At 36.6% G+C, this 25,010-nt stretch overlaps 1 protein-coding gene across 1 annotated transcript; it reads left to right on the top strand.

Annotated features, from left to right (window-relative positions):
* Window positions 1-16,136: 16,136 nt before the first annotated feature.
* Window positions 16,137-24,454, top strand: LOC140169729 (microfibril-associated glycoprotein 4-like). Its single transcript, XM_072193025.1, has 6 exons — window positions 16,137-16,801; window positions 17,247-17,371; window positions 19,499-19,595; window positions 21,133-21,300; window positions 22,726-22,861; window positions 23,776-24,454. Exons 1-6 carry the CDS (start codon window positions 16,408-16,410, stop codon window positions 23,888-23,890), a joined length of 1,035 nt encoding a protein of 344 aa, XP_072049126.1. The 5' UTR covers window positions 16,137-16,407; the 3' UTR covers window positions 23,891-24,454.
* Window positions 24,455-25,010: the final 556 nt, after the last annotated feature.

The following is a 25,010-nucleotide window of genomic DNA, read 5'->3' as shown; positions in this document are numbered from 1 at the left end:
TGCTATATCACCATTTATAGCGGTAGCCTATTAAGTTTGCATATTACATTCAACCCAAGCATGCAGTAGACAGCAATTAAATTACGTAACATTCCTATCAGCAGTAGACAGCAATTAAATTACGTAACTTTTCTATCAGCAGTAGATTTCAATAAAATACGTAACATTGCTATCAGCAGTAGACAGCAATTAAAATACGTTATATTGCTATCAGCAGTAGACAGCGATTAAAATACGCAATATTGCTATCAGCAGTAGACAGCGATTAAAATACGTTATATTGCTATCAGCAGTAGACAGCGATTAAAATACGTTATATTGCTATCAGCAGTAGACAGCAATTAAAAGACGTAATATTGCTATCAGCAGTAGACAGCAATTAAAATACGCTATATTGCTATCAGCAGTAGACAGCGATTAAAATACGTAATATTGCTATCAACAGTAGACAGCAATTAAAATACGTAATATTGATATCAGCAGTAGACAGCGATTAAAATACGCTATATTGCTATCAGCAGTAGACAGCGATTAAAATACGTAATATTGCTATCAGCAGTAGACAGCGATTTAAATACGTAACATTGCTATCAGCAGTAGACAGCAATTAAAATACGTTATATTGCTATCAGCAGTAGACAGCAATTAAAATACGTTATATTGTTATCAGCAGTAGACAGCAATTAAAATACGTAACATTGCTATCAACAGTAGACAGCAATTAATATATACGTAATATTGCTATCAGCAGTAGACAGCAATTAAAATACGTAACATTGCTATCAGCAGTAGACAGCAATTAAAATACGTAACATTGCTGTCAGCAGTAGACAGCAATTAAAATACCTAACATTGCTATCAGCAGTAGACAGCGATTAAAATACGTGACATTCCTACCAGCAGTAGACAGCAATTAATATACGTAATATTGCTTTCAGCAGTAGACAGCAATTAAAAATCTATTGCTATCAGCAGTAGACAGCAATTAATATACGTAACATTGCTATCTGCAGTAGATTGTAACCGAACTAGGTATAGGCCCAACATTGCTTTCAGCAGTGGATAGTAATTATACGTAATATTGCTATCAGCAGTAGACAGCAATTAAAATACCTAACATTGCTATCAGCAGTAGACAGCGATTAAAAGACGTAACATTGCTATCAGCAGTAGACAGCAATTAAAATACATAACATTGCTATCAGCAGTAGACAGCAATTAAAATACGTAATATTGCTATCAGCAGTAGACAGCAAATGAAATACGTAACATTGCTATCAGCAGTAGACAGCAATTATAATACGTAACATTGCTATCAGCAGTAGACAGCGATTAAAATACGTAATATTGCTATCAGCAGTAGACAGCGATTAAAATACGTAATATTGCTATCAGCAGTAGACAGCAATTAAAATACTTAACATTGCTATCAGCAGTAGACAGCAATTAAAATACTTAACATTGCTATCAGCAGTAGACAGCAAATGAAATACGTAACATTGCTATCAGCAGTAGACAGCAATTAATAATAATAATAATAAGCCGCACTTATTAAGCGCCTTTAACCCAACAGGGTCTCAAGGCGCTTTACAAACCATGAAAAATACAATCTTAAAACTACAAATTACTACCGGTACTTAAAATACAGTCTTAAAAACTACACAAAAATAATTTCAAAGAAACAGAAATACTGGAGGGACTGATTTCGCCAGACCGCAGCGCCAACGCAGAGAAAAAGAAAGTGCATCACGGAATGGCGGGAACTCTCGCTCCAGCATCCCAATACATATTACATATTACATAAAAGCAATGAGGAATAATCAAATAACTAGTGAGATGCATGCATATTAAAACATATTAAAATTAGACACATACACAGGAGCAGCTGTGAAACACTAAGAAAATATTGTCAAATTGCACGGAAGCGATGACACACAAAATTGATATAAAAGATGCCATACATATATACAAAAGGCAATCATTGATTAAAAAGAAAGGTTTTCAGTTTTGTTTTAAAAACGTCAATTGATGAGGCAAGCCTGACATGCTGAGGTAAATTGTTCCATTCTCTATGAGCGGCTTCCATGAAGGATCGCTGTCCATAGGCGGTGCGCGGACGACGAGTAGGAGGTTTGATAAGGTTCTGTGATGATAAGTACGGCGGAGCAAGTTCATTAAGGGCCTTGAATGTGAGTAAGTTGATCTTGAATGCGATCCTTTGGCGAATGGAAAGCCAGTGGAGTCCGCGCATAATTTCAGAGATGCTGTCATACTTCTTTGTACGCGTTACCAGTCTTGCTGCAGTATTCTGGATCCTTTGAAGTTTCATGATCTCACAGTCAGGCAGTCCGTAGAGAAGCGAGTTACAATTATCCAAGCGCGAGGTGACATATGCGTGAACCAATGTTTCGGTGGTGACTTGATCAAGATAATGTCTGATTCTCCCAATGCTTCTGATGGCATGAGTGGCATTGCGACAAACGTTATTCACATGTTCTGTCATACAGAGTTTGTTATCTAAGATAAGGCGCGTGAAAGTCGATTCCGAGTTTATCGTCCCCCGCCCGCGTCACTTTTTGGAAACCAAAAACACCCGCGTCAAATGTTCAAAAATGCCAAAATAATTCATTATTTTCAAAGTATCAGTGTTTTCACCAGTTTTAGCAATTGGAAACATATATTTTTGTTTGTAAAACATATAAATTCATAACTTGGAAGCAAAACCAGGCTCGTTTCTAACTTTTCTAGTCCCTATATACCCATATAAAACATGTTTATAAATAACATGTATGATTGTGGCTTTAAATCAACACGCATTTTAGGTCAATAATGAAATCTGATGAATTAACGAAAAATGAAAAAGTCACCTCACCAACCTGGGAAAAAAAAGGGACGATAAACTCGGAATTGACTTTCATGGGCCTTAAACGCCAAGATTGCGAGCTGAAGAAGTAGGTTTAACGGTTGTATCGCCTACTTTGACACCAGATATTGCTGTTGTCTTCTTGTTCCGCGACGTAAAGTGAACGATTTCGGTTTTGCTATCGTTTAACTGGAGCTTGTTACGAATGGTCCATGATTTTATATCAACAAGACACTGTTCAAGTTTAGCTATACAAACATCTCTGTCCGAAGGTTTCATAGAGATATGCAATTGGGTATCATCTGCATATGTCATACACTGGATTCCATTGGCGGAAGCAACATCTTCAATCGGTGCACTATACAAAGTAAAAATAACGGGTCCCACAACCGACCCCTGGGGTACGCCACAATCCAATGGGAGCGGATCAGAGACGACGGAATCAATGGCAACGGCTTGCTTGCGATTGCTAAGATACGATGCAAACCAGTCTAGTGCTCTGTCACCGATTCCGTATCGGTCCTCGAGGCGCGCAATCAACACATGATGGTCTATAGTGTCGAATGCGGCCGAGAAGTCGAGCAGAACCAGAACTGCCTCATCACCCTTATCTATAGTCTGAAGAATATCATTGCAGACACGGAGAAGTGCGGTTTCTGTGCTACAGCCTTCCCGGTAGGCAGATTGTTTGTTGCCTTTCAAGTAAGCTTGAAGCTGTCTCACTGCGACGCGTTCGACCAGCTTTGATTCAAACTGGAGATTTGATATTGGACGAAAGTTTGTCATGTCCTCGCAATCGAGAGAAGGCTTCTTGATAAGAGGCTTGACGCGAGCCACCTTATAGGTGTCCGGGAAGTAACCAGTTGAAAGAGATTTATTGACGATCTTTGTAATGGCAGACAGAAGATCATCAACCAAGAGCATGAATAGCGACATTGGCAGCGGATCGAGGGTGCAGGATGCTTTGGACGACTGCATCACAATTTCGCGGACATAATCCTCGGAAACTTCCTGGAATTGCAAGAGAGAGCAATCACACTTGTCAGCCACATTAACAGATGAAGCAGAGACAGAAGCGTTGTCAAGTGATGCTCTTATCTTCTGAATCTTCTGATCAAAGAACTTCACAAATTCGTTTGCAAGATCTAAAGAAGATTCATTTGATGGTAGCACCGTTGGATTTTGTGCAACAGACAATTTGTCGATGACACTGAACAGTTGTTTCTGATCACAGTTTGATATGACAGACTTGTGGTATTTTGTCTTAGCACTATCAAGAAGTTTCTTATAGTCACAGCAGCTTTCTTGGAAGATTTGCTTATGAATCTCCAAACCAGATGTTTTCCACTTTCTTTCACAAGAACGCTTCTTCCTTTTGGCATTTCTAAGGCTCTCATCGTACCAAGGTGCATGAGGTCTTAACGTAATCTCATGCGTTTTCTCGGGAGCATGTTTATCATGAATCGTGCGCAAGACGGTGTGATATTGTTCAGAAAGTTCGTCAAGATCATCAGCAGGTGTCAATATGAGTGGTGAGTGTACAACATCATCACGAAGAGCACTAAGATCAATGTCCTTTAGTTGTCGGTGACGGACAAAACATTTCGTTGCATTAGGTCGTGCAACATCAAGTTCACACTTGACTGCATAATGGTCAGATGGAAGACCACGGTGAACTGATGTTTGTGTTACTAGACTCTCCGTATCTCGAGAAATGATGAGATCTAGAATGTGTCCTTTGATGTGCGTAGCCTCGGTCACATGCTGACGAAGACTCGCTGATTCAAGAAGATCAAGCATGTGTAGAGCATCACGGTCACTCTCATCATCCATATGGAAATTAAAATCTCCAGCATATAAAACGCGACATTGAACGATGGAGATTGTCTCCAGTAATGTGGCAAACTCGCTAAAAAATGTTGAAGTTTTCAGCTTGTTACGCTTCGATGGTTGAGGTCTGTACACAGACAATAGTCTGAATGGTTGTTGCCCATGTGAGGACACAGACAAATCCATAAGTTCAAACGAAGAGAATGAATCACTTTGGTTCTCAGTGACTTCAAACCCCTTTCTAAGAATCACACTGATGCCTCCTCCGCGATCTTTCCGAGGTTTATGGTAAACAGCATAATCAGGAAGCGTGTTGGAAATATCTGCTAACGCACGGTTATCGCGAGCATCTCCAGTGAGCCAACTTTCAGTTACTACGAGAATGTCCAGTTTGTGATCAATAATAAGGTCACATATTGATGCTGATTTTCCGCGGCGTTTCATAGACCTGGCGTTCCATGTACCGAACCGAACTTTTGGAAAATTATCGGATCGCAAATTGTCAGTACCACCGGGATTAATTGGAACTTTGACAAGTTGTCGTTGTCTTGGTGACGAGACGCTATTCTCAGCAGGCAAAGATTTGGTACCAATTCTATTGGTAGTGATAACATTGCTATCAGCAGCAGACAGCAATTATACTACCTAATATTGCTATCAGCAGTCGACAGCGATTAAAATACGTTACATTGCTATCAGCAGTAAACAGCAATTATTATACGTAATATTGCTATCAGTAGTAGACAGCGATTAAAATACTTAAATTTGCTATCAGCAGTAGACAGCAATTAAAATACCTAACATTGCTATCAGCAGTAGACAGCAATTAAAATATGTAACATTGCTATCAGTAATAGACAGCAATTAAAATACGTAACATTGCTATCAGTAGTAGACAGCAAATAAAATACGTAACATTGCTATCAGCAGTAGACAGCAATTATAATACGTAACATTGCTATCAGCAGTAGACAGCAATTATACTACCTAACATTGCTATCAGCAGTCGACAGTGATTAAAATACGTTACATTGCTATCAGCAGTAGACAGCAATTATTATACGTATAATATTGCTATCAGTAGTAGACAGCAATTAAAATACTTAACATTGCTATCAGCAGTAGACAGCAATTAAAATACGTGACATTGCTATCTGCAGTAGACAGCAATTAAAATACCTAACATTGCTATCAGCAGTAGACAGCGATTAAAATACATAACATTGCTTTCAGCAGTAGACAGCGATTAAAATACGTTATATTGCTATCAGCAGTAGCCTAGACAGCAATTAAAATACCTAACATTGCTATCAGCAGTAGATAGCAATTAAAATACGTAACATTGCTATCAGCAGTATGTTACAGCAATTAACATAGGTAACATTGCTATCAGCAGTAGACATCAATTAAAATGCCTAACATTGCTATCAGCAGTAGACGGTAATTAAAATACCTAACATTGCTATCAGCAGTAGACAGCAATTAAAAAACGTAGCATTGCTATCTGCAGTAGACATCAATTAAAATACCTTACATTGCTATCAGAAGTAGATAGCGATTAAAATACGTAACATTGCTATCAGTAGTAGACAGCAATCAAAATATGTAATATTGCTATCAGCAGTAGAGAGCAATTAAAATACGTAACATTGCTATCAGCAGTAGACAGCAATTAACATACGTAACATTGCTATCAGAAGTAGACAGCAATTAAAATACCTAACATTGCTATCAGCAGTACACAGCAATTAAAATACGTAACATTGCTATCTGCATTAAACAGCAATTAAAATACGTAATATTGCTATCAACAGTAGACAGCAATTGCTATCAGCAGTAGACAGCAATTAAAATACGTAAAATTGCTATCAGCAGTAGACAGTAATTAAAATACGTAATATTCCTATCAGCAGTAGACAGCAATTAAAATACGTAATATTGCTATCAGCAGTAGACAGCAATTAAAATACGTAACATTGCTATCAGCAGTAGACAGCAATTAAAATACGTAACATTGCTATCTGCAGTAGACAGCAATTAAAATACCTAACATTGCTATCAGCAGTATACAGCAATTAAAATACCTAACATTGCTATCAGCAGTAGACAGCAATTAAAATACCTAACATTGCTATCAGCAGTAGACAGCAATTAAAATACGTAACATTGCTATCAGTAGTAGACAGCAATCAAAATATGTAATATTGCTATCACCAGTAGAGAGCAATTAAAATACGTAACATTGCTATCAGCAATAGACAGCAATTAAAATACGTAACATTGCTATCTGCAGTAGACAGCAATTAATATACGTAACATTACCATCAGCAGTAAACAGCAATTAAAATACGTGACATTGCTATCAGAAGTAGATATCGATTAAAATACGTAACATTGCTATCAGCAATAGACAGCAATTAAAATACGTAACATTGCTATCTGCAGTAGACAGCAATTAATATACGTAACATTACCATCAGCAGTAAACAGCAATTAAAATACGTGACATTGCTATCAGTAGTAGACAGCGATTAAAATACTTAAATTTGCTATCAGCAGTAGACAGCAATTAAAATACCTAACATTGCTATCAGCAGTAGACAGCAATTAAAATATGTAACATTGCTATCAGTAATAGACAGCAATTAAAATACGTAACATTGCTATCAGTAGTAGACAGCAAATAAAATACGTAACATTGCTATCAGCAGTAGACAGCAATTATAATACGTAACATTGCTATCAGCAGTAGACAGCAATTATACTACCTAACATTGCTATCAGCAGTCGACAGTGATTAAAATACGTTACATTGCTATCAGCAGTAGACAGCAATTATTATACGTATAATATTGCTATCAGTAGTAGACAGCAATTAAAATACTTAACATTGCTATCAGCAGTAGACAGCAATTAAAATACGTGACATTGCTATCTGCAGTAGACAGCAATTAAAATACCTAACATTGCTATCAGCAGTAGACAGCGATTAAAATACATAACATTGCTTTCAGCAGTAGACAGCGATTAAAATACGTTATATTGCTATCAGCAGTAGCCTAGACAGCAATTAAAATACATAACATTGCTATCAGCAGTAGATAGCAATTAAAATACGTAACATTGCTATCAGCAGTATGTTACAGCAATTAACATAGGTAACATTGCTATCAGCAGTAGACATCAATTAAAATGCCTAACATTGCTATCAGCAGTAGACGGTAATTAAAATACCTAACATTGCTATCAGCAGTAGACAGCAATTAAAAAACGTAGCATTGCTATCTGCAGTAGACATCAATTAAAATACCTTACATTGCTATCAGAAGTAGATAGCGATTAAAATACGTAACATTGCTATCAGTAGTAGACAGCAATCAAAATATGTAATATTGCTATCAGCAGTAGAGAGCAATTAAAATACGTAACATTGCTATCAGCAGTAGACAGCAATTAACATACGTAACATTGCTATCAGAAGTAGACAGCAATTAAAATACCTAACATTGCTATCAGCAGTACACAGCAATTAAAATACGTAACATTGCTATCTGCATTAAACAGCAATTAAAATACGTAATATTGCTATCAACAGTAGACAGCAATTGCTATCAGCAGTAGACAGCAATTAAAATACGTAAAATTGCTATCAGCAGTAGACAGTAATTAAAATACGTAATATTCCTATCAGCAGTAGACAGCAATTAAAATACGTAATATTGCTATCAGCAGTAGACAGCAATTAAAATACGTAACATTGCTATCAGCAGTAGACAGCAATTAAAATACGTAACATTGCTATCTGCAGTAGACAGCAATTAAAATACCTAACATTGCTATCAGCAGTATACAGCAATTAAAATACCTAACATTGCTATCAGCAGTAGACAGCAATTAAAATACCTAACATTGCTATCAGCAGTAGACAGCAATTAAAATACGTAACATTGCTATCAGTAGTAGACAGCAATCAAAATATGTAATATTGCTATCACCAGTAGAGAGCAATTAAAATACGTAACATTGCTATCAGCAATAGACAGCAATTAAAATACGTAACATTGCTATCTGCAGTAGACAGCAATTAATATACGTAACATTACCATCAGCAGTAAACAGCAATTAAAATACGTGACATTGCTATCAGAAGTAGATAGCGATTAAAATACGTAACATTGCTATCAGTAGTAGACAGCAATCAAAATATGTAATATTGCTATCACCAGTAGAGAGCAATTAAAATACGTAACATTGCTATCAGCAATAGACAGCAATTAAAATACGTAACATTGCTATCAGCAGTAGACAGCAATTAAAATATGTAACATTGCTATCAGTAATAGACAGCAATCAAAATACGTAACATTGCTATCAGTAGTAGACAGCAAATGAAATACGTAACATTGCTATCAGCAGTAGACAGCAATTATAATACGTAACATTGCTATCAGCAGTAGACAGCAATTATACTACCTAACATTGCTATTAGCAGTCGACAGTGATTAAAATACGTTACATTGCTATCAGCAGTAGACAGCAATTATTATACGTATAATATTGCTATCAGTAGTAGACAGCAATTAAAATACTTAACATTGCTATCAGCAGTAGACAGCAATTAAAATAAGTGACATTGCTATCTGCAGTAGACAGCAATTAAAATACCTAACATTGCTATCAGCAGTAGATAGCAATTAAAATACGTAACATTGCTATCAGCAGTATGTTACAGCAATTAACATAGGTAACATTGCTATCAGCAGTAGACATCAATTAAAATGCCTAACATTGCTATCAGCAGTAGACGGTAATTAAAATACCTAAGATTGCTATCAGCAGTAGACAGCAATTAAAATACGTAGCATTGCTATCTGCAGTAGACATCAATTAAAATACCTTACATTGCTATCAGAAGTAGATAGCGATTAAAATACGTAACATTGCTATCAGTAGTAGACAGCAATCAAAATATGTAATATTGCTATCAGCAGTAGAGAGCAATTAAAATACGTAACATTGCTATCAGCAGTAGACAGCAATTAACATACGTAACATTGCTATCAGAAGTAGACAGCAATTAAAATACCTAACATTGCTATCAGCAGTACACAGCAATTAAAATACGTAACATTGCTATCTGCATTAAACAGCAATTAAAATACGTAATATTGCTATCAACAGTAGACAGCAATTGCTATCAGCAGTAGACAGCGATTAAAATACGTAAAATTGCTATCAGCAGTAGACAGTAATTAAAATACGTAATATTGCTATCAGCAGTAGACAGCAATTAAAATACGTAATATTGCTATCAGCAGTAGACAGCAATTAAAATACGTAACATTGCTATCAGCAGTAGACAGCAATTAAAATACGTAACATTGCTATCTGCAGTAGACAGCAATTAAAATACCTAACATTGCTATCAGCAGTATACAGCAATTAAAATACCTAACATTGCTATCACTTTATCAGCAGTAGACAGCAATTAAAATACATAACATTGCTATCAGCAGTAGACAGCAATTAAAATACGTAACATTGCTATCAGTAGTAGACAGCAATCAAAATATGTAATATTGCTATCACCAGTAGAGAGCAATTAAAATACGTAACATTGCTATCAGCAATAGACAGCAATTAAAATACGTAACATTGCTATCTGCAGTAGACAGCAATTAATATACGTAACATTACTATCAGCAGTAAACAGCAATTAAAATACGTGACATTGCTATCAGAAGTAGATAGCGATTAAAATACGTAACATTGCTATCAGTAGTAGACAGCAATCAAAATATGTAATATTGCTATCACCAGTAGAGAGCAATTAAAATACGTAACATTGCTATCAGCAATAGACAGCAATTAAAATACGTAACATTGCTATCTGCAATAGACAGCAATTAATATACGTAACATTACTATCAGCAGTAAACAGCAATTAAAATACGTAACATTGCTATCTGCATTAAACAGCAATTAAAATACGTAATATTGCTATCAACAGTAGACAGCAATTAAAATACGTAGCATTGCTATCTGCAGTAGACATCAATTAAAATACCTAACATTGCTATCACTTTATCAGCAGTAGACAGCAATTAAAATACCTTACATTGCTATCAGAAGTAGATAGCGATTAAAATACGTAACATTACTATCAGTAGTAGACAGCAATCAAAATATGTAATATTGCTATCAGCAGTAGAGAGCAATTAAAATACGTAACATTGCTATCAGCAGTAGACAGCAATTAACATACGTAACATTGCTATCAGAAGTAGACAGCAATTAAAATACCTAACATTGCTATCAGCAGTACACAGCAATTAAAATACGTAACATTGCTATCTGCATTAAACAGCAATTAAAATACGTAATATTGCTATCAACAGTAGACAGCAATTGCTATCAGCAGTAGACAGCAATTAAAATACGTAAAATTGCTATCAGCAGTAGACAGTAATTAAAATACGTAATATTGCTATCAGCAGTAGACAGCAATTAAAATACGTAATATTGCTATCAGCAGTAGACAGCAATTAAAATACGTAACATTGCTATCAGCAGTAGACAGCAATTAAAATACGTAACATTGCTATCTGCAGTAGACAGCAATTAAAATACCTAACATTGCTATCAGCAGTATACAGCAATTAAAATACCTAACATTGCTATCAGCAGTAGACAGCAATTAAAATACCTAACATTGCTATCAGCAGTAGACAGCAATTAAAATACGTAACATTGCTATCAGTAGTAGACAGCAATCAAAATATGTAATATTGCTATCACCAGTAGAGAGCAATTAAAATACGTAACATTGCTATCAGCAATAGACAGCAATTAAAATATGTAACATTGCTATCTGCAGTAGACAGCAATTAATATACGTAACATTACTATCAGCAGTAGACAGCAATTAAAATACGTAACATTGCTATCTGCATTAAACAGCAATTAAAATACGTAATATTGCTATCAACAGTAGGCAGCAATTGCTATCAGCAGTAGACAGCAATTAAAATACGTAATATTGCTATCAGCAGTAGACAGCAATTAAAATACGTAATATTGCTATCAGCAGTAGACAGCAATTAAAATACGTGACATTGCTATCTGCAGTAGACAGCAATTAAAATACCTAACATTGCTATCAGCAGTAGACAGCGTTTAAAATACCTAACATTGCTATCAGCAGTAGACAGCAATTAAAATACCTGACATTGCTATCAGCAGTAGACATCTATTAAAATACCTAACATTGCTATCAGCAGTAGACAGCAATTAAAATACGTAACAATGCTTTCAGCAGTAGACAGCAATTAAAATACATAATATTGCTATCAGCAGTAGACAGCAATTAAAATACCTAACATTGCTATCAGCAGTAGACAGCGATTAAAATACCTAACATTGCTATCAGCAGTAGACATCTATTAAAATGCCTAACATTGCTATCATCAGTAGACGGTAATTAAAATACCTTACATTGCTATCAGAAGTAGATAGCGATTAAAATACGTAACATTGCTATCAGTAGTAGACAGCAATCAAAATATGTAACATTGCTATCAGCAGTAGACAGCAATTAACATACGTAACATTGCTATCAGCAGTAGACAGCCATTGAAATACCTAACATTGCTATCAGAAGTAGATAGCGATTAAAATACATAACATTGCTATCAGCAGTAGACAGCAATTAAAATACGTAGCATTGCTATCTGCATTAAACAGCAATTAAAATACGTAATATTGCTATCAACAGTAGGCAGCAATTGCTATCAGCAGTAGACAGCAATTAAAATACGTAATATTGCTATCAGCAGTAGACAGCAATTAAAATACGTAATATTGCTATCAGCAGTAGACAGCAATTAAAATACGTGACATTGCTATCTGCAGTAGACAGCAATTAAAATACCTAACATTGCTATCAGCAGTAGACAGCGTTTAAAATACCTAACATTGCTATCAGCAGTAGACAGCAATTAAAATACCTAACATTGCTATCAGCAGTAGACAGCGATTAAAATACCTAACATTGCTATCAGCAGTAGACAGCAATTAAAATACCTGACATTGCTATCAGCAGTAGACATCTATTAAAATACCTAACATTGCTATCAGCAGTAGACAGCAATTAAAATACGTAACAATGCTTTCAGCAGTAGACAGCAATTAAAATACATAATATTGCTATCAGCAGTAGACAGCAATTAAAATACCTAACATTGCTATCAGCAGTAGACAGCGATTAAAATACCTAACATTGCTATCAGCAATAGACAGCAACTAAAATACGTAACATTGCTATCAGCAGTAGACAGCAATTAAAATACGTGACATTGCTATCAGCAGTAGACAGCAATTAACATACGTAATATTGCTATCAGCAGTAGACAGCAAATAAAATACGTAATATATTGCTATCAGCAGTAGACAGCAATTAAAATATCTAACATTGCTATCAGCAGTAGACCGCAATTAAGATACGTAATATTGCTATCAGCAGTAGACAGCGATAAAAATACGAAATATTGCTATCAGTAGTAGACAGCAATTACAATACGTAATATATTGCTATCAGCAGTAGGCTAGACAGCAATTAAAATACGTTATATTGCTATCAGCAGTAGACAGCGATTAAAATACCTAACATTGCTATCAGCAGTAGACAGCGATTAAAATACCTAACATTGCTATCAGCAGTAGACAGCAATTAAAATACGTAACATTGCTATCATCAGTAGACAGCAATTAAAATACCTAACATTGCTATCAGCAGTAGACATCAATTAAAATACCTAGCATTGCTATCAGCAGTAGACAGCAATTAAAATACGTAACAATGCTTTCAGCAGTAGACAGCAATTAAAATACATAATATTGCTATCAGCAGTAGACAGCAATTAAAATACCTAACATTGCTATCAGCAGTAGACATCAATTAAAATACCTAACATTGCTATCAGCAGTAGACAGCAATTAAAATACGTAACAATGCTTTCAGCAGTAGACAGCAATTAAAATACATAATATTGCTATCAGCAGTAGACAGCAATTAAAATACCTAACATTGCTGTCAGCAGTAGACAGCGATTAAAATACCTAACATTGCTATCAGCAATAGACAGCAACTAAAATACCTAACATTTCTATCAGCAGTAGACAGCAATTAAGATACGTAACGTTGCTATCAGCAGAAGACAGCAATTAAAATACGTAATATTGCTATCAGCAGTAGACAGCGATTAAAATACCTAACATTGCTATCAGCAGTAGACAGCGATTAAAATACCTAACATTGCTATCAGCAGTAGACAGCAATTAAAATACGTAACATTGCTATCATCAGTAGACAGCAATTAAAATACCTAACATTGCTATCAGCAGTAGACATCAATTAAAATACCTAGCATTGCTATCAGCAGTAGACAGCAATTAAAATACGTAACAATGCTTTCAGCAGTAGACAGCAATTAAAATACATAATATTGCTATCAGCAGTAGACAGCAATTAAAATACCTAACATTGCTATCAGCAGTAGACATCAATTAAAATACCTAACATTGCTATCAGCAGTAGACAGCAATTAAAATACGTAACAATGCTTTCAGCAGTAGACAGCAATTAAAATACATAATATTGCTATCAGCAGTAGACAGCAATTAAAATACCTAACATTGCTGTCAGCAGTAGACAGCGATTAAAATACCTAACATTGCTATCAGCAATAGACAGCAACTAAAATACGTAACATTGCTATCAGCAGTAGACAGCAATTAAAATACGTGACATTGCTATCAGCAGTAGACAGCAATTAACATACGTAATATTGCTATCAGCAGTAGACAGCAAATAAAATACGTAATATATTGCTATCAGCAGTAGACAGCAATTAAAATATCTAACATTGCTATCAGCAGTAGACAGCAATTAAGATACGTAATATTGCTTTCAGCAGTAGACAGCGATAAAAAAAGAAATATTGTTATCAGCAGTAGACAGCAATTACAATACGTAATATATTGCTATCAGCAGTAGACAGCGATTAAAATACCTAACATTGCTATCAGCAGTAGACAGCAATTAAGATACGTAACGTTGCTATCAGCAGAAGACAGCAATTAAAATACGTAATATTGCTATCAGCAGTAGACAGCGATTAAAATACCTAACATTGCTATCAGCAGTAGACAGCGATTAAAATACCTAACATTGCTATCAGCAGTAGACAGCAATTAAAATACGTAATATTGCTATCAGCAGTAGACAGCAATTAAAATACCTAACATTGCTATCAGCAGTAGACAGCTATTAAAATACGTAATATTGCCATCAGCAGTAGACAGCAATTAAAATACGTAACATTGCTATCAGCAGTAGACAGCAATTAACATACGTAACTTTGCTATCAGCAGTAGACAGCAATTAAATACCTAACATTACTATCAGCAGTAGACAGTAATTAATATACGTAATAATATTGCTATCAGCAGTAGACAGCAATCAAAATACGTAACATTGCTATCAGCAGTAGACAGCAATCAAAATACCTAACATTGCTATCAGCAGTAGACAGCAATTAAAGGACCTAACATTGCTCTCAGCAGTAGACAGCAATTAAAATACGTAATATTGTTATCAGCAGTAGACAGCAATTAAAATACGCAATATTGCTATCAGCAGTAGACAGCGATTAAAATACGTAACATTGCTATCAGCAGTAGACAGCAATTAAAATATGTAACATTGCTATCAGTAATAGACAGCAATTAAAATACGTAACATTGCTTCAGCAGTAGACAGCAATTAAAATACGCAACATTGCTATCAGCAGTAGACAGCACAACTTGTTGTACCATTGCATCAAGCAATTTGAGGCAACAAATTATTGTAAATTAACTTCAACAAATTATCAGCAGTAGACAGCAATTAAAATACGCAATATTGCTATCAGCAGTAGACAGCGATTAAAATACGTAACATTGCTATCAGCAGTAGACAGCAATTAAAATACCTAACATTGCTATCAGCAGTAGAGAGCAATTAAAATATGTAACATTGCTATCAGTAATAGACAGCAATTAAAATACGTAACATTGCTATCAGCAGTAGACAGCAATTAAAATACCTAACATTGCTATCAGCAGTAGACAGCAATTAAAATATGTAACATTGCTATAAGTAATAGACAGCAATTAAAATACGTAACATTGCTATCAGCAGTAGACAGCAATTAAAATATGTAACATTGCTATCAGTAATAGACAGCAATTAAAATACGTAACATTGCTTCAGCAGTAGACAGCAATTAAAATACGTAACATTGCTATCAGCAGTAGACAGCACAACTTGTTGTACCATTGCATCAAGCAATTTGAGGCAACAAATTATTGTAAATTAACTTCAACAAATTATTTTTGTGAGTGTAGCAACAGAGGGCACCACTCAGATCAGCAGTGATTTTGAGACGGCTTCGAACACCGGAGCTACACACGATGACAATTTGGGACCAGCAGAAACCACGGTAGCCAGCAGTACTTCTGATGCACGGACAACAACAAATATCTTTTCCACACCCATAACATCATCAGATGGTACTACTCAAGTGAATACTGGTACCTGGACGACTACTTCTGACACCAGAATAACAACAGGAGATGACACTTTTGGAACAGGTGGTACGCAAGTTAACAACGACATGACCACTTCTGCAGAACCTACAACAAATGTCCTTTCGACATCCGTGACATCAGCTGGCACAACTACACCCAGTGATGGTTTCACGACAGGGACTACTGGCGTTACCAGTTTGAAACCAGGTGGCACAGCACAGACTAACAATGCAATGACTACTTCTGGAATAAGAACTTCATCAAGTATTGGCACAGCGCAAGGTGGAGGAACTAACGTACCAGATGTGACGACTTCTAGTGAAGGTGTCTTCTCTTCAACTCTTGGACATGACATGACAACAACTGCATCTGGAGTCACATCAAGTAGTGGTGTTACCCTGTCTAATGGTGTCACGGTGACTGCATCTACTGCTTCTACTACTACGGACGTGCCGTCGTCGGTAACAGTTACACCGTTGAGTGAGTATTCTTCTCCATTTTAGTTGCTATTCATGACATGTGATGTGAGAGCAAGTTCGTCTCGGATCGGTTTTGACTTAATGTTTGAAAAAAAGCGGCTTCAAAATTTGAAATTAATGCACGGGGTTGGGTCGGGGAGGTTTACCTTTTCAGTTTTCATTAAAACCAAAAATCGCAAAAATGTCTACTTATGCATGTTAATTGATTTTACCCTCTTAAATTGACCGTGTTCCCATCCCCGAAAAAATATAGGGCTGGCACTATTGTTATGTTGATTTGAAGAACCCATAACCTATCAGGAGGAATGCGAAGTGGGTGGAAAAATAGGAGGACTAAAACGGAGGGGATGAAACAGTTTAAGGTCAAAATAGGATTTTCAACCTATCATCACTGATCATGTACGTTTCATGCACCTTATTTATCATTATCTTCATTGGTATTTCAGTATTTCAGGGCTGCTCAGAAGCGCTGAGCCAAGGATACATCGTGTCTGGCATCTACCGCCTGAATCTACTCCCAAGTGTTAGTAACTATTGGTGTGATATGGTGTCCGATGGAGGAGGGTGGATGGTAAGATCGACTCTCTTTCTTTCCTCATCTCCATCTTTGTAATTAAAGCAATTGGTTCATCTCTCTCTCTGTGATTAAATTCAATGGGATTATTAACTATGTTTATATTATGTGAAGTTCGTTCTACTCTAACCGGAATCCAGGAATCCGTTCTTGTTACAAAATGAATAGCAAACATGGAAAATGGGACACTTATTGAAATATTAAAATGTGATGAGCTACCATTTTTGTGTCCTATCAACAATGATTTGGGTATAAGTTCGTCTATTTTTACATATAACTGCCGCTATCAGGATGTTATATTGTGTATTTTCGGGTCACAATAATTATATCCATGCCTTTTCGGAATTATAGGTCCCATGGACCCCCTGCCCCTGCACTACCATCACTACCAATGGATAAACTTTTGACTTTATACCAAGTGTTAAAGAGAATCATGGGCCTCAGAGAGTAGACCTACACACTGTCGGTCCATTCAAAGTATAATACTTAAGGGCTGGGGTATGAACGTTTGGACAGTATTTATTGTGGGACATTAGAGCACATCAGACATATCGAATTGCATTCTGAATACGAAGAATGTCATTCTGATATCAAATATACATTTTATGGCAAATCATTAAAAATTGATATTTTTGATATTTAACAGTACTTGAAGTACAGCCTGTCTCAAAAAAAATTGTGCAAGTGAAAAGCGCCCTCTCTGGCAATTAGAAAATACCGTTGTGACATAATGCTTACATCACCGTCAAGGGCGTAGTCTTAGCTCTCAAATGCCGTTTGTTCTGTTCAATATGCTTGTTTTAATCTCGAGATATGTTTAGTTAAAGACGAAAGGGTAAGATCACAATTGTGCCACTTTTACTAGGGAAGAGGGCTTTACATGTAACAGTGCTAGCATCAAGTTTATCAAGAGTTCCTTCGTGAAATCAAAAGAATGCATCAATTACACAATACAAAATGTTTTGACAGTTTTTACTGTTTTATCATGATGCAGGGATGATGATTCCCTCTTTCCACTTAAAAGAGATTAAAAGATAAATAAATATTTCACATTCTGCTGTAAAATTAAATACATGTGCATGTCAATGATTTTATCATGGTAAATGCTGTTCTCTTAGTCACTTAAGACATGTTAAAAGACAAACGAATATTGCGCACTTATACATGTTATAGGTTAATGAACGCGTATTACTTGATGGGAGAGATATTAGACACAATAATGCACGCGTGCTGATGTTGATGCGTCTAATGCATGCGCCCCGAAAGGAGGAGTGCATTAGACGCATCAACATCAGCAATCATTGATTTACATGTACAGCTCTCTTTTCCCCTTTAAAAGTGGCACAATTGTGATTTTACCCTTTCGTTGTTAAATAAAGATATCTCGAAATTGGAACAAGCAAATTGAACAGAACAAACGGCATTTGAGAGCTAAGACTGCGCTTGTGACATTGATGTAAGCATTATGTCACAACGGTATTCTCTAATTGCCATAGAGGGCGCTTTTCACTTGCACAATTTTTTTTGAGACAGGCTGTAAACTTTATAAATCTGATGATTTATACTTAAAGTGTATGTAGGTGGGATGAAAAGCCGACGATCAATTGAAAATTTTGACCTTTCGTATTGAAGATATGGATTTTTTTCCCAAAACACCAAAACAAATTAGGTCTTTTTGGGAAAAAAATCCATATCTTCAATATGAAAGGTCAAAATTTTCAATTGACCGTCGGCTTTTCCTCCCTGCTATATACACTTTAAGAATATGTCGTTAGATTTATATAATTTACTTCGAGGACTGTTATACATCAAAAATTTGAAAAATATCAAATTTTTATAATTTGTCATAAAATTTGTATTATATTGTGATTTTCAAAAATGAAAATTATTTGATATCAGAAAGACATGCTTCGTATTCAGAATGCAATTCGATAGGTCTGAGGTGCTCTCGTGTCCCACAAAAAATACTGTCGAAACGCTATAAACGCTCATTTTAGATTGCATGATGATGACTCAATGATGACCAATGTCGTCTTACCATTCCTTGGACCGCCTCGGAATAGCGGATACTAATTCAAGTTACATATCGCCACGACCATACTTGACTGCTTTTATTTTCTGTAGGTGTTTCAAAGAAGACTTTATGGCAGTGTTAATTTCAACAGAACATGGCAGGAATACGCCAACGGGTTTGGGACGCCAGAGGGTGATTGGTGGTTAGGTAATAACACAAAAATGTCAGACATCATGACCTATAATAATAATAATTATTATAATCTTATAATGATAAAATGCATTTACCGTATATAGGCGTATAATAGTTATGTGTCCACTGCGTGTCACTGTACAGATAGTAAATGAAATGAATACCTGAGTGGAAGAAGGGCCCAACTCCATTAAAACGTGCCTGGAAACCTTCACCCTCGCACAGTGTCATCGCCCCGATATCTTCATGGCAGAAATCGCCATGGTATGTTGAATCCACCGCCACGCATGGCCATTTTGTATCGACCTGTTTAATAATTTTGAGTCGCATAATGGGCCGAAGGACATCTGACTAAGGCTATACTGACAATAGCCCCGATTAGCCCGGTGACTGACCTCGCTGTGTGCCTGTCGTGCATTGTACGCCATAGGTCATATTCTTTTAGACTACCTCAACGATTGGCCTATACACTGCGCTATATAATTCGGCACATATAAATCAAAATTATTGTCAGTTTTTGACTCAAGACGCACGATTCTTTCTCAAGACGCAAGCTAACGACTATCATATCTGTTCAAAATATATATTCAAGTGCAAGGAACCAGATCTGGTTTCTTTATACGAAATCATTTACGGGAGATATTCATCATTTTCTACCCGGTATCCAAAGATTTTCGTCTCATATCAAACTCGTGCATAGGACATTCACTTGTATCGATCCCTGGTATTGATTTTAGTATCTCTGCAGAGAAAGTAATTATTAGCCAGGTGATGTTTTGGTGTGCCTCGTTTTATAGAACTAATAATTGTGTTCACAATATTTCAAGATAGAAAGAAGGATGATTTATTTATGCGTATTTTGATACCCCATTTGTACAATTTCGTTCAACAACACAGTGTTTTAAAAGAAAAATACCAGAATTTTAAAGTTGCAGCTATAAATTTGTATTGATTTGAAGTCAGCGCAAAGTTTAATGGAGGGTTTTACGTGCCACAATGCCTGCGTAATAACCATTGATCGCTGTAAACGGCAACTTTTAAATTCGGCGGGTATTTTTCTTTAAAAGCACTACTGTGTTGTTGATATTGCACGACATTTGACAAATCTGGTATCAAAATGCGCGTAAATAAATCATCCTTCTTTCTATGTAGAAATAGTGTGGAAACAATAATAGTTCTGAAGCTATAGGCGTATTCAGAACAGCTGCGTTACTTTTTGTATAGACTTTATAGATACTGCAATGTATTTATACAGGTGCGTGCCCAGGGGGTCATCCTCGGGGTTTTAGCCAAAATCATGAAAAATCTCCCTATTTCGGGTCCGTTTTAGGCACTCAGCAGTCAGCACTCTCCGAGGGTAAAGGTTTCCAGGCACGCCCCTAATCTATGTTCGTGACGACGTGGTAAACCTAGGCCTTATATGTTTAGCATGTTGATAAATTAATTTTTACGACACCTTTAATTATTTCCATATTAACATGATTAATATGTGTCCTTCCACTTTCTTGAAATACAGTTTCGAAATTTAGTTGTAGCTTTCATATTTCAACAGGCAACGACGCTCTGGCAAATATAACCAATGCTTTCAACTTTGAGCTCCGAGTTGATTTATCCGACTGGGAGGGTAATGACGTCCACGTAACCTACAAATCGTTCAAGACTACTGGCCCCAAATACACGATGTCTCTTGGGCAATATTCGATTCCGAAAAGCACGACAGGTAAGGCTTCAACCCCCAACGTCCTGTCGGCGCCCTGACACAAACGACGGCATACCACGTCCTATTCAATAGAAACCAGAATTCGGAACAATAGAGGGCGGTTAAACCGTGAGTTTTTCCGGGCGTCCGCGGTCATCCGGCGGTTGGGTTTCGACGCATTCTCTCATAGTCTAAATGCAGGGAGCATCATCATTCCTCTGTCTGTATGATGCATTGACTTTCAAGATTGCTGCATGCTGCAAGGATTGTCTCTTGGAGACAATAATTATGGTTTAAACGAGCACGGCAGTACAGGTAATTTGCATGTTTAAGGTGCTTAGACCTATTAAGGCGATTAGGATGACAGGAGTTATATTCGTCCAGTTTTAGTCAAAAACTGCCGTATACTTCTTAATATTGATATACATTCATCCGATTTATTTTTCTCAATATTTGAGTGTAAAAACAGCTAGGTCATGCTCTCCTGAACGCATGATATCAATAATGTCAATTGGGATTTCACTGTTTTTAATCATTATTTCTAATGAAATAAAGATATAAAGGTACAGATTTTCTAGATCTACAGAACTTGTATTTCTTATATTAGTCATTAACAGTTATCGGGGAACACTGACGGTATGGCGCCCAAGATATTAACCTCCTGCTTGATACACTGCAAACAGTGCCGCCGACAAGGGGGTTAAGGGGGTGCGTTACCCCTCGGGCCCAGGGTCCTGTAAAATAAAGAAAACATCCCAGACAACATACACACATTGGCCCAATATTGGAAAGCCATTGGCAATCTTGGCATTGGTATTTTCTTGGGAAGCAATATTGGGTCAATATTGGTTTCTCATTGGCAATTATTGGCATTGGCGTTACATTGGCAACGATATTGGATCAATATTGGTTTTCCATTGGCAACTTGGCATTGGTAAAATCTTGGCAAGAAATATTGGACTAATATTGGTTTTCCATTGGCATTATTAGCATTGGCCTTGCATTGGCAAAATATATTGGATCAATATTGGTTTTCCATTGGCAACTTGGCATTGGTAAAATCTTGGCAAGAAATATTGGACTAATATTGGTTTTCCATTGGCATTATTAGCCATGATGAGCATGATGAGGACACGGTGGCTCAGTGGTTACGGCCTTGGACTCATAATCCGAGAGCTTGCTCGACGTACGTGGGTTCGATTCCCCGCCACCACCGTGTTGCGCCCTTGAGCAAGGCGCTTTGCCTCGCTTGCCTCACCCCACCCAGGTGCAATGAGAAGCTGTTAGGGATAGTTACAGTCGTTGAACTGATGGACCCTGCGCCACTTGTAGGCTGCAAACGTGGTTCCGACATATTCTAATGACGGCGGAATAAATGTAAAGCGCTTTGAGGCTGTTTACGACATAAAGCGCTATATAAATATTTACATTTATTTATTTATACAGGAGATTCGTTAGGATATGCTGATACTCGAGATTTTAGTACATTTGACATGGACAATGACAATTCTATCAACAATTGTATGGAGAAATACGGTGGCGGCTGGTGGGCGAATAACTGTTTTAATTGTAATCTGAACGGGTAAGGCTATTAACATGCATGTGCACACACCCCACCCCAATAATGCACACAGACACAAACGCATACTTCACAATTAGGCCTACATCTTAAGTGCAGGCATGAGACTGCACTTTCCTAAAAAAAACTGAAAATGCGTTTGAAATTGGGCAAAAAGTTTCAAAAACAGGCTGAAATTAAATAAAGTTGCGGAAAAAAACACTGAATTCAGTTTTAAAACTGAAAATCCTCATGCCTGTAAGTGATAAAAAAATCACACACAAAGATATTAATCAAAGACACCCACTCCCAAAGGTAAGATACGATGTTCCCCGGGGCACATAATTTTGGTGGGTGTGCTCCCTGTGCAATTGGACATGGTGGTTCTTTGGGAGCTGATTGCGTATCAGTAAAGGGGAGTCTTTCGGAGCTGCTAACTATCAATGGCTTGTGTCTTTCTTGTGAAAATCGCATTAAACAAACACCCAGAAATGAGTGGAATGACCAATTTGTGGTCTTTTAGAGCAGAAATGATCAAATTCAAGGGCCTTTCAGCACAATGTTTTATGAAATTTCAGTGTTTTTATGGAGCTGCGTGGACCAAAAACAGGGGCGCGGGGGGTGGGGGCTTTCCGTATCATTTGTGTTTTAAATGCCCCTCCCATTCCTGCCCTATATTATACATTGTTCTCATAATTTCTTCATATATATTAATAAGCAGACCTGAAACTAACCTTTCGTGAACAAAGCTGAAAATATCCACACAAAAAAGAAGCTGAAAACAGTGTTAAATTGGGGGCAAAATAGCTCAAGTTGGGCTGAAAATAAAAGAAAACGCATAAATTTGAACAACAAACAAGCTGAAAACTTTCACGGACTGAAAATGGTATTTGGACGTCCGGATGGGAAATCAATTTTCCATATTTTTATCTTGACAGTAACTACCACAACTCTTCTGACTTACCAGACTCGAAAGGCATAGTATGGGCCAGCTGGAAAGATATCAACTATGCCCTGAAGAAAACTGAAATGAAGATCAGGATGACTTCATAGGAACAGGACGACTGGACTGGAAGAATATGATTTTTATCAAATGTAGTTATTTACTTCTAAATCTAAAATAAAAATGCATGTAAACGTCAACATTCAGAGTTCACAGCCATGGGATTGGGCAATTTTCCCCATGTGCACTACCTGCCCATGTATAATATGTCTCTAAGAACTATTTTGATTGGTAAAGAGTACTGGATCATCTGTTGAGCCACTCAGAGATATGGTAAAAATGGCTTAGGGCTAAAATAGGGCAAAGTTAAAAGTACTGAGATTACGTAGAAGCTCTATTTTGAGTGATCAATCAGATTACTATAACATGTAATTAACCAATCAGACTGCACTGTAAAAAGTAAGTGTCAATGGGTTCATAATCAAAAGTTACAAGACATGGTAAATGGAAAGATTTTCATGAATATACATCACATCCTTTTGTTTGTATGATACAAGAGGCAGTTTATAATCCACAACCTCATTCTCCATTTACCTCCCAAGTTGTTGTTTATAAATACCATCAGAATTCAGAAACCATGGGACTACATAGAGCTATGTACACAAAACATTTCTTGCTGATTTAATCATTTTTCAAAGAAATTGTTCAATTTGTAAAAATTCTCCAATTGTTCTGGTAGTTTGTGTCTTCCTGTATGGGTGTGACATCTAGACCCCAAATACCAAGATGCAAAAAAAAAAAAAAAAAAGGTTAATGCTTTTGAGATGAACTGCATGAGAAGGCTCCTCCAGCTCCACTACTCTGAACATACCAACAAACAAGGGCAATGATGGAAAGTTTCATTGCAGAGCATGAACATCTGTTCTCCACTGTGAAAAGAAGACAACTCCTTACCATGTGTGATCAGGTGGAAGAACAGTCCAGCAAACACCATTCTGCAGGGAGGTACAGATGGGGTATTATAAGGAAGAGAGAAAGACCAATGAAGACGTGAATTAATAACATTTAAGACTGGATTGGGTTGAACTTTGACAAGCTTTAATACTAGTATATGAACAGCTGAGGACAGAGAACTTGTGGGTCTCTAAGAGTCATCGTTCCTCACTACATCGCCCAAATGGCCTTAGGTATGGTACATAACCTAGACAGATGTACTGAAAACAAAAAGGT

The sequence above is a fragment of the Amphiura filiformis genome, chromosome 14, assembly GCF_039555335.1.
Source record: "Amphiura filiformis chromosome 14, Afil_fr2py, whole genome shotgun sequence".
In the NCBI taxonomy this organism is placed as follows: Eukaryota; Metazoa; Echinodermata; class Ophiuroidea; order Amphilepidida; family Amphiuridae; genus Amphiura; species Amphiura filiformis.
The sequence above is the reverse complement of the archived record's forward strand: the minus strand, read 5'-3'. Positions and strand labels throughout refer to the sequence as shown.

What these genes read in the sequence shown, in the direction of transcription:
- LOC140169729 (XM_072193025.1), top strand. Translation starts at nt 16,408, where the DNA reads ATGACCACTTCTGCAGAACCTACAACAAATGTCCTTTCGACATCCGTG. An exon ending in CCGATGGAGGAGGGTGGATG is followed by an intron (nt 17,372 to 19,498) that starts GTAAGATCGACT and finishes TATTTTCTGTAG; the next exon opens with GTGTTTCAAAGAAGACTTTA. An exon ending in GATTCCGAAAAGCACGACAG is followed by an intron (nt 21,301 to 22,725) that starts GTAAGGCTTCAA and finishes TTATTTATACAG; the next exon opens with GAGATTCGTTAGGATATGCT.